This window comes from Herpailurus yagouaroundi, unplaced genomic scaffold, assembly GCF_014898765.1.
Source record: "Herpailurus yagouaroundi ecotype Mexico unplaced genomic scaffold, PumYag 210, whole genome shotgun sequence".
Taxonomy (NCBI): Eukaryota; Metazoa; Chordata; class Mammalia; order Carnivora; family Felidae; genus Herpailurus; species Herpailurus yagouaroundi.
In genome coordinates this window covers 28,045,061-28,056,554 of record NW_024412441.1, presented here as the reverse complement: position 1 = coordinate 28,056,554, position 11,494 = coordinate 28,045,061, and the positions used below count along the sequence as shown (strand labels likewise).

The following is an 11,494-nucleotide window of genomic DNA, read 5'->3' as shown; positions in this document are numbered from 1 at the left end:
ACAGAATCGGAAACAGGCTCCAGGCTCTGAGCCATCAGCCCAGAGCCCGACGCGGGGCTCGAACTCACGGACCGCAAGATCGTGACCTGGCCGAAGTCGGACGCTTAACCGACTGCGCCACCCAGGCGCCCCACCCATGCCCTATTTTGAAAGAAACTGAGGACTTGGGAGTTCTGGACAAAATAGAGTAATAAGCACACTTCGTTATCTCTCCCATTCCACACTCCATCTTACCTTTCCCAATACCTATGACTGAACTGGACTGAAACAGATAAAGCAAGTATAAAAAGTCTCTGAAAGGTGGATGAAAACAGGAGGATTAAGAACCTCCAGACATTAGGGATAATTCAGTGGTGAGAATCATGTGGGCTGTTTCCTGCTCCATAAACCTATATTCCAGCCTGGATGCTAGAGAAGCCCAAAAACTGAAGCTGCCAATGACGGAGATGGAAAATCGTCCCAAGAGAAGCCAGCTCTCCCTGGCCAGGAGGTGGGGGATATTATGAAATGATCCATGTGTTGAACAATCAGAAAAAAAATCTTAAAGAAGCTCTTATAACAATGCTCCAAGATATAAGGACAAATACTCTTAAAACAAATGAAAAGATAAGAAATTCTCATCAGGAAAAAAAAAAAAAAAAAGAAGGCATAAAGGACCAAGTGGGAATTTTACAACTGAAAAATACAGTAACAGAAAACTCACATGGAACATTTACCAAGAAAGACCCATTCTGGCCCATAAAACACACCTCCACAAATTCAAAAGAACAGAAGTCATACAAAGTACATTCTCAGTCCACAATGGAATTAAACTAGAAATCATTACCAGAAATACAGTTAAAAAAATCCCAAATATTTAAGATATTTGGGATTTCCCAGCATACTTTTAAATAATATATGTGTCCAGAGGTCTCTAGGCAAATTAAAAATATTTTTAACTAAATAAATATGAAGGGGAGCCTGGGTGGCTCAGTTAGTTGAGCATCTGACTTCAGCTCAGGTCATGACCTCACGGTTCGTGAGTTCGAGCCCTGTGTTGACAGCTCAGAGCCCGGAGCCTGCTTCAGATTCTGTATCTCCCGCTCTCTCTGCCCATCCTCCACTGATGCTCTATCTCTGTCTCTGTCTCTCTCTCAAAAATAAATAAAAACATTAATAAAACATAAAAAAAATAAGTTAAACAATAAATATGAAACTACAACTTATCAAAATTCTTAGAACGCAACAAAAACAAGGAAGGGAAACTTTAAGTACTGAAGGCATATAATAAAATCTAAAATCAATAAATTTCCACCTTAAGACTAGAAAAAGAAAAGCAATATAAACCTAAACAAAGGAGAAGAAATAATGAAAAGTAGAGCAGAAATCAGTAAAACAGGAAATTAACAGGAAAAAAATGAACAAAATCAAACAAAATTGACCTTTCTGAAACAGTCAATAAAACAGTCAATAAAAATCAACAAACTTCTAAGCAGGCTAACCAAGAAAACAAGAAAGAAGATTCAAATTATTAATACTAGAAATGAAACAAGAGCCATCACTACTCACTTCTAATTCATGAATATTAAAAGGGTAATAAATTTTAATGAATTTCATGAACAGTGTTATGCCCACAAATTTAAGAACTCAGATGAAATGGACCAATTCCTTGAAAGACAAAACCGACCAAAACTCACACAAGAGTTTTGTCTATTGTGAATAATACTGCTATGATAGCCTAAAACATTTGATACATAGACTGATTTATCTTTTCCTTGTGTTTTGGTACATTAAAAAATAAGGATTTTTTTCATTCGTAGTAATTATTTTTTTATTTGTATTTTTTTAACGTTTATTTATTTTTGAGACAGAGAGAGACAGAGCATGAACGGGGGAGGGTCAGAGAGAGGGGGAGACACAGAATCCGAAACAGGCTCCAGGCTCTGAGCTGTCAGCACAGAGCCTGACGCGGGGCTCAAACTCACGGACCGCGAGATCATGACCTGAGCTGAAGTCAGCCGCTTAACCGAATAAGCCACCCAGGTGCCCCCCGTAGTAATTTTTTTATAGAAGTAAAATTCACTTTTTGTTGTGTGTATGTGTGTGTCTATTTTCTAGGAGTTCTTTTACATGTTTGAATTCTTGTAATTCTCACCAGAAACAGGATATGGAACAATTCCAACACCCACCCCCCCAAAATTTCCTTCATATTGTCCCTTTGTATTCAAAACCTCTTCTGCCTAAATCTTTGGGCAATTGCTGTTGTGTTTTCTGTTTCTATATTTTTGCCTTTTCCAGACTAACATATGAATGGAATCCTACAGTATGTAATCTTTGATACTGGCCTTGAATAGGCCTATTATCTATTAAAGAAACAGATAACCTTGAACAGGCCTATTATCTATTAAAGAAAATGTATTATTAATATCCCTCCAGGTCAAATGGTTTCAGTAGTGAGTTCTATCAAACATTTAAGAAAGAAATAATAGCAATTCCTACAATGTCTTCCAGAAAACAGAAGCAGAGGGGACACTTTCTAAAAAAGTACATTAAGCAAAAATTGATAGGAGAAACAGACAAATCTACAATTATGCCTAGCAACAGTCCTCTAATTAAAATGTTAGTCTTATATATGAGACCTGGACAACACAGTATCAACTAGTTTGAGCTAATTAACATTTATAGAACACTCTATGCCAAAAGAGCAGACTATACATTCTTTTCAAGTGCACAACAATCACCCAGACAGCCTTCATTAGGCTTCTAAGAACTAAAATTACTCAAATTATGTTCACAGACAATAATGGAATTAAACTAAAAATCAGTAACAGAACAATATTTGGAAAATCACCAAGTATTTGGAAGCAACATACTATCTAACGCATATATAAAAAAGAGTATCTCAAGGAAAATAAATATTTTAACGGAATGAAAGTAAAAATATCACATAGCAACACTTGTTGGATGAAGCTGAACAGTTCCTAGAAAGAAGCTTACAGCATTAAATATTTATAGAAATGAAAAATGGTCTTAAATCAGTCATTTAAAGCTTCCATTTTAAGAAACTAGAAAAAGAGCAAAATAAATTGGAAATGACCTTCAATGGATCAATGAATAAACTGTGGTACATCTACACAATGGATTACTTAGTGGTAGACAGGAACAAATTATTACTACACACAATAACTTGGGACAAATCTCAAGGGCATTATGCTGAGTGAAAAAGGCCAGCATCAAAAATTACATACTGTAGGATTCCATTCATATGTTAGTCTGGAAAAGGCAAAAATATAGAAACAGAAAACACAACAGCAATTGCCCAAAGATATGGGCAGAAAAGGTTATGAATACAAAGGGACAATATGAAGGAAATTTTGGGGGGTGTTGGAATTGTTCCATATCCTGTCTCTGGTGAGAATTACAAGAATTCAAACATATAAAAGAACTCCTAGAAAATAGACACACACATATACACACAACAAAAAGTGAATTTTACTTCTATAAAAAAATTACTACAAATGAAAAAAATCCTTATTTTTTAATGTACCAAAACACAAGGAAAAGATAAATCATTCTGTGTGTCAAATGTTTTAGGCTATCATAGCAGTATTATTCATAACAGACAAAAAGTAAAGTAAAAACAACCTAAATGATCATCAACAGATAAATGGATAAATGAAATGTAATATATCCAATACAACAGAGTATTACTCAGCCATAAAAATTAATAAAATGCAGATATACACTACAATGTAGCTATACCTTGAAAACATTAAATGAAAGAAGCCAGACACAAAAGGCCACATATTATCATGACTTATTTATACAAAATGTCCAAAAAATAGGCAAACCTATAGAGACAGAAAGTCAATCAGGGGTAGTGGTTTCTTGAGATGGAAGAGCTCGGGCAAAATGGGGAAGGGTGGTGACTGTTAGAGGTTAGAGGTTTTCTTCTTGGGGTGGTGAAACTGTTCAAAATTCACTGTGGTAACGGTTGCATAACCATGTGAATATACTAAAAACTACTGAACTGTACGCTCTAAAATGGATGGGGTGCACAATATGTGAATTATATCACAATAAACGTTACCCCAAATAAGTAGCCTAGAATTGCTTGGGTGAGAGGAATTGTTTTAATTCAGCTGCTAATGCCTTACAGTCCTTGAATGGAAAACTCCACACAGACGAGTCAGATTACTTCTGTTTTGTTCATTACTGTATACCCAATCGTCAGCACAGTGCTAGCTCAACGGTAAACATTTATAGAGTACACATAACCATTTTATGCAAGGGATGCATATCTAAGATGAATTAGACTGAGTGTCACAGTAGGAACAATGCATTCTGAGAGAGTATAAATTTACATCCATTATAGCATATTAGCTTTAATGGTTTTTGGTTTTCTATTTCATGTCTGTATCAAAGGGTGCTTGCTCTCCTGAAATTTTATAATTTATTGTGCCATTTTTTTCAACCTTTATAAAGGTTTATCACATTTAACTTTAGTACCCAAAGTATTTTTGAACAGCCAGTAGTACTGCTATTTAATGAACATTGTGATAATTATAGGATTATTTTATTAAGTTATGACAATAATGAATGTTTTAAAATAACACAAGTCACCTCAAATAAGATATTTCAACTCCTATAAAAGCATGTTTCACAAAATACTGACAAAAGATACCAAATTCTTGTGTACCAGCTAAAGTGGCACCACAAGGTGGAAAATAAGAATAAATGATGCATAATTCAGTGTGTACATCAGTGCTGAAATTATTTTTCAGTTTAATTTTTTTTTTTTTTTTTTTTTAGTTTATTTACTTATTTTTGAGAGAGAGAAAGTATGAGTGGGGCCAGGGGGAGAGAGAGAGGGAAAGAGAGAGAATTCCAAGCAGGCTCTACACTGGTAGCACAGAGCTGATGCAGGGCTTGAACCCACGAACCATAAGATCATGATCTGAGCCAAAATCGGATGCTTAACTGACTGAGCCACCCAGGCGCCCCTTAAATTTTAAAATACATTTTATTATTTTTTTAATTTTTTTTTTCAACATTTATTTATTTTTGGGACAGAGAGAGACAGAGCATGAACGGGGGAGGGGCAGAGAGAGAGGGAGACACAGAATCAGAAACAGGCTCCAGGCTCCGAGCCATCAGCCCAGAGCCTGACGCGGGGCTCGAACTCACGGACCGCGAGATCGTGACCTGGCTGAAGTCGGACGCTCAACCGACTGCGCCACCCAGGCGCCCCTTAAAATACATTTTAAATCAGTAACTTTAAGTTTTGCACACAAGAGGCCATATTTAAATCATACTGTTTAAATTTGCATAATCTAAATTTATATTAATAGGACTACTGCATTTGCTGAATAAATACATGATAAAGCCTCTAGCAGTTAGTAATTAGAGTAACAGCTATTAAATACTGTGTATGCCCAGTAAGTCCAGGGAAACTGTTGAGTGATTTGAAATACACCTTAAATTCAACACTCAGTAAGGCCACTGCTGCAAAAACTTCAGATTTCCACAAATAAATCTATCTGGTTGTAAATGAGAACATGATTAGCATTACATCAGCTGATGGCCATTAATTGTATGTGTACTGATAGATTAAGTTTAAACCTACACATCCTAGGTGGTCAGCTAGACTGCTCAGAGTCAATGAAGAGCAATAAATTTCTTACAGACTAAGACCATGCGTTACAACACATCTCTCTCTAGCCATATATCCTTTAAATAAACCACCACATTCCTAACTAATTCCAGAACTCTACTTCATCTTAATCATCTAAGAATAAAAACAAACCATCAAAAAACAGTGTTACTTGAGGGGGAAAGGAACATTCTGAATAGATGTCAATATTAGATTATGAACAAATTAACTAGACAGAGATCTTGTCTTCTAGTTTCTGTGGAATACAAATTAAGATACCAAGGTGTCGATACCTATTAAAATTATCACTACTTTTAAGCTAAGAAAGTAAACAAATCCAGGGGCACCGGGGTGGCTCAGCTGATTAAGCCTCCGACTTCAGCTCAGGTCATGATCTCACCGTTTGTGGGTTCAAGCCCTACATCGGGCTCTCTGACAGCTCAGAGCCTGGAGCCTGCTTTGGATTCTGTGTCCTCCTCCCTCTCTATCCCTCCCCCACTTGTGCTGTCTCTTCTCTCTCTCAAAAATAAATACATGTTAAAAAAATTTTTTAAAAACAAAGTAATCAAATCATGAAATTTACAAAGCAAGGTATAGGCCACCTTGCTAAGTCTCAAATGCCACTGAAACTAAGTCTCAAATGCCACTTCCTATCCACTCTGCCCACCACAAAATGAACTAACTTGCATGAAAAATTAACTACTTAATATCATTCTTGGTATTATGATAAACATTCTTAAGAATATCTGCACAGTCCATCTCTCCCATTCCTGCAAAAATCCAACATATACACAGGAGAGAACCTTTAAGTCCTCTCTGTAGAACAACATTCCTCCTTCTCTGGCCAAAGCTGATTGGTAAATGCCTAATCCATTTGCTATCCACAACACATTATTACCATTTGGTAAGAATATTCTAATCTACTGCATCAACAATGGCAACTCAACCAGAAGGAAAACAATGGAGATGCTCTTACTTGAGAGTCCTGAACTTTTTGTAACTCTGATTGAAAGTCTTCCCCATTTCCATTGTCCTCATCAGTATCACTGCAGACTCCACAAAAAAATGTAGGTGGAAGCTTTAATGTATCTGCTTTTGCCTTCTCTTCAACTGTTGGTTTCTTTTCCCAAATAATAACACATTCTTTTTCATTATCTGAAAATCCCACACAAGTAAAAGAAAGTTAGAAGTCCAACTACTCTCCAAGAATTGTCCTCCATATAATCTACAGATTACAGACCCAGATAGCAATACCTATGAATGCTAATGGAGAACAAGGATCACCGGGAAAACAATATTTAACACTTCATATTATTTTCAAATATTTTAAATTGCCACAGGCATATCACATAAGTAAATCTGATAATCATAAAAATGATCAGATTAGAAAATGCCTTTTCTTTTTATGTTTACTCATTTTTGAGAGAGAGATCATGAGCGGGAGAGGGGCAGACAAAGAGGAGGACGGGGATCTGAAGTGGGCTCTGCGCTGATAGAGGTGAGCCAGATACAGGGCTTGAACTCACAAACCATGAGATCATGACTTGGGCTGAAGTTGAAGTTGGACGTTTGACTGACTGAGGCACCCAGGAGTCCTAAAGATTCCTTTTAAACAGAAGATTTTTAAAAAACATTTTAACTAGTAATTTTAATTTAACATACCTGCTAGCTTTTCTTCTAATGGTCTACATTTTTCTGAGTCATCCAGATATAGTTTTCCATTAAGTTTCTTGACAGCTGTTTCAAAATCTTCATCTTAAAGTATAATTGATTTTATTAAACAAAAAGAATTTCTAGTAAGTTTTAGGAATTTTCCCAGCCATAAATCTAGAAATTATCCTCCTATTTCATACTTTCCCTCGCCCCCCCCCCCATTGAAAGAGCACCCAGTTTTGCCAATTCTATATTCCTAATGCCTCTCCTGTCATCACAGAAATTTCATTCAGGCTCTCCTCTGAGCTGCTTTACTATCATTTTGGCTCATCTTCCTATCTCCATGTCCCACAACCCAATCCTCTATCTCACGAACTCAACTGATCCTGCTGAAACTCTTTCTGAACATGCAAACTCCCCTGCTGAAAAACTCTACTGTGGCTCACAAAGTTTTCCATAATCAGACCCCTATCTGCCTCATCACTCTCTCATCCCTCTAAGTCTATAGGGAAATTAGGATTCTTTTCAATTCTCTCAAAATACCTGCTCTGCTCATAGTAGTCATCCAAAACATCCTTACTTAAAAAATGCAGTTGTTTCAATCATTACATCCATTGACTATTTACACACACACTGAGGATAAACATCTACCTATAAGGACAGGAGTTATTGGCTCTAAGAGGCAGGCTTAAACAATTTAAACATTACTAAAATTAGCACAGACAGAATGCTTTTAAAATAACAAAAGATTTACCATCCTCTTCTTCTTCACTAATATAATCTGGTTTATTCTTATAGCAGAAGAAAGTTGGAGGAAGTTTAAGTTTGCTTGCAAGAGCTTTTTGTTCAGGGGTCGGGGTTAACTCATACACAATGAGAACATCATCATCTGAGGGAGAATCTTCAGGCTTTTCCTTCTCTTTTGCTATAAAACAGGTCAAAAAAATTTATAAAGACCAGGAGTTAAGTAGGTATTAACATCAATATTCTAACTGAAAATAAAACCACGCCACTTATCTTTAGGTTAAACACATAAACTTTGATGTGGACAGAGCTCTGTAGAGAATTAGAAGCCTGATTTAACATTCCATCAAAAATCCTTAGTGAATATAGAATCCATTAAAACCAAAAAAAACTGCTTTTACTTACTGATCGTTGAAAAAAAAATTGCTATTACTGGCTATAATTTTAAAAGGTATTTAAATAACGCTGCCATAACCGTATTTGGCATATAAACAATAGCTGAGCAAAATATCCATGCATTTTAAACAACTGAAAAAACTTACGTAAATCATGAGCAAGGATTAGTATGAATATGAAATTAATGCAAAAGCTAACCATGATTAGTTACTACAGGGAAAGTTAACAATTGCCAAGGATGGCAGGTGTTCAGAGTTACATTCAGTTTTGTGTAAAACCAAATTAAAACAGTTATCCTAGGGGTAACACTATAAAAAACTAACACAAATATTTATAGCTGAAAAAAAGGAAGAATAAAGGGATTCTTCACACAATATACTCTGGTCTATAAAGAAGAGTATTTAGCAAAAGGAATGGGTAAAGCAAATCATGAAGCATGCTATGTACCAACTGGTGCTGTCTGATATGGTAGCCTAGCCACACGTGGCTATTAAACACTTGAAATGTGGCCATTCCAAACTGAGTTGTGCTCCAAGTAGAACAATACACACTGGATTTTAAAGACTTAGCACACACACACACACACACACAAAATCTTTTTTTTTTATGATTAGAACTTGAAATGGTATTTCAGATATAGTCTGTATAGACTGTTAAAATTAATTTCATCTCCTTTTTTTTTGCACCTGTTTCTTCTTATTCTATTTTTTAATGTGGATATTAGAAAATTCTAAATTATATACACAGGTCATATTTGACCTGATCTAGAGAATTAGAGCCCTATTACAATGTTAAACTTGCCTTTTACTCTCTTTAATTAGAAAAACATAGTATGACTAATGTAGGATACAGATTCTTACTCCAATTCTGTTATTAACTGGTAAAGACAATTTGAGCATTTCAGACAGCCCGCTGTGCCTCAGTTTCCTCATGTCTGAACTCTCCATCTCTAAGATCCTTTGGGACTATGACATTCTTGGACTTGAAACTGAATAAAGCTTTCTGTCCTGCAGTAGTATACTGGCAAATTTGCTCGAGTCAAGGATTAACCTAGGTCCCGCAGACTGTGCATGCAAATATATGTCATTTACAGGAAAAAGTCCACACTCTTCAATAATTTCTCAAAGAATACATCCTCAAGAAAAGCTTAAGGGCTGCTTTAGCTAGTAATGTGATTGGTATACTTAAAAATTGAGGGACACCTAGGTGGCTCAATCGATTAAGCACCCAACTCTCGATTTCAGCCCAGGTCATGATCTCATGGTTCATAAGTTCAAGCCCCACATCGGGCTCTGCGCTGACAGCATGGAGCCTGCTTCTCTCTCCCAGCTTTTCTCGGCCCCTCTGCCACTCGTAAGCGTGCATTCTCTCTCTCTCAAAAAAATAAACATTAAGGGGCGCCTGGGTGGCTCAGTTGGTTAAACGTCTGACTTCAGACTAGGTCATGACATCGCCATTCCCAAGTTCAAGCCCCACATTGGGCTCTGTGCTGACAGCTCAGAGCCTGCAGCCTGTTTCAGATTCTTTGTCTCCCTCTCTTTCTCTGCCCCTCCCCCACTCATGCTGTCTCTCTCTCTCTCTCTCTAAAAAAATAAAATAAACATATAAATAAACAAACAAACATTATTAAAAAAAGAGGGACACCTGGGTGGCTGAGTAGGTTGAGTACGTGACTCTTGATTTAGGCTCAGGTCATGATTTCAGTTCATGAAATCAAGCCCCACACTGGGATCTACACTGACAGTGTGGAGCCTGCTTGGGATTCTCTCTCCCCCCTCTCTCTGCTCCTCCCTCACTCATGCTCTCCTTCCCTCTCTCCCTCTCTCTCTCTCTCTCAAAATAAATAAACTTAAAATAAAAATTGAAGGCCCCCCAAAATCAAGGACTGTCACTTTACCATTGAACATATTTGGGTTACTCAAGATATGTTATTAGATACTAATAACGGGTTTTCAATTCCCCAACCTTGCTCTTGAAGGTCTTCAACAGATCCCCCACTTCCTATTATTCCACTCTAATACCAACACTTTTATAACATACTAGCATTTAATGGTGGCTGTTAAAAATGAAGTCTACTTTCAAATATGATATTTTTCTAAACCCTGTCTAAAAGGATAGCCTTAAAAGGAAACCCTGTTCCATGTGTATACATGCTGCCATCACGTGTTTGGATACTGGAAACATTACTTACTGGCTAAAGATAAATGTTAGAGAAAACACAGGTCTTCATTAAGCACAGCTGAAAATGACAGAATAATGAAGTACAAAGCAGTGAAAGGTAAAGACCGTATGGATCTACCTCAAAATAATGCTTTGCAATAGTGAGAAAACATGACATCCAAGTACATTAAAAAACAAAAAACAAAAAAACAGCATTAAAGGGTGTTACACACCCCTAGTCAAAAAGTACTTATTTAAACACACATTCTTTAACATGCACACTGTGTGTTAAATACTTAATTTCATACAGCCAGTTACTATGCTAAGGACTACCAGCTGCTTAAAAAAACAAAAAACAAAAAAAACAACTGATGTCATCTCATACCGAGAATGCTAGCTCTATACCTTTGTTCTCAGGCTGTGAGGAAGGGATGCTGGTCCAAAAAGCCATTGGATTAGATTTAAAAAGGCTAAAATTAAATCCTAGAAAATAAAGAGTATTTCATTTTTGAACATTTTGAGAGTCAAAGTCAATGTGATTTTAAAATATAAAAAGCCAGAATACCTCAATTTATACCAATTTGGGGCTGTGTTACATATTTATTTATCCTGGTAATTTCATTCTTTACTCTTTTAATAATAGCAGCAAGGCTTCCTTACATAACTTATAAACATCTCAGTACCATGTTTTTTGAGTGACAAGAGAATAATATGTTGAATAATGGACACTTAAAAAAATCAGACTCGAGGTAATACTCATGATTCAAGTACATGAGTCACTAAACTTTGGTACTGTATTAGGTTCTTGTTCTCTGCACTAAGCATGATGTATCTTCCAGTTACTCAGATCTCCTAAATAACTTACACACACACACACACACACACACACACACACACACACACACACAC

General features: G+C 36.4%; 1 protein-coding gene across 4 annotated transcripts in view; it reads right to left on the bottom strand.

Moving 5' to 3' along the window:
* The window catches only part of LOC121016484 (E3 SUMO-protein ligase RanBP2), an 83,591-nt gene that overhangs the window by 9,821 nt on the left and 62,276 nt on the right, over positions 1 to 11,494 (bottom strand). For 2 of the 4 annotated variants that reach the window (XM_040454161.1, XM_040454165.1), the window contains 4 exons: positions 10,991 to 11,068; positions 8,040 to 8,210; positions 7,295 to 7,387; positions 6,609 to 6,787 (listed from right to left, as the gene is read on the bottom strand). In XM_040454161.1, the coding sequence (XP_040310095.1) occupies positions 6,609 to 6,787; positions 7,295 to 7,387; positions 8,040 to 8,210; positions 10,991 to 11,068 (521 nt within the window). The remainder of the gene's footprint in view (positions 1 to 6,608; positions 6,788 to 7,294; positions 7,388 to 8,039; positions 8,211 to 10,990; positions 11,069 to 11,494) is intronic. The other 2 variants (XM_040454164.1, XM_040454163.1) reach the window with 2 other exon arrangements.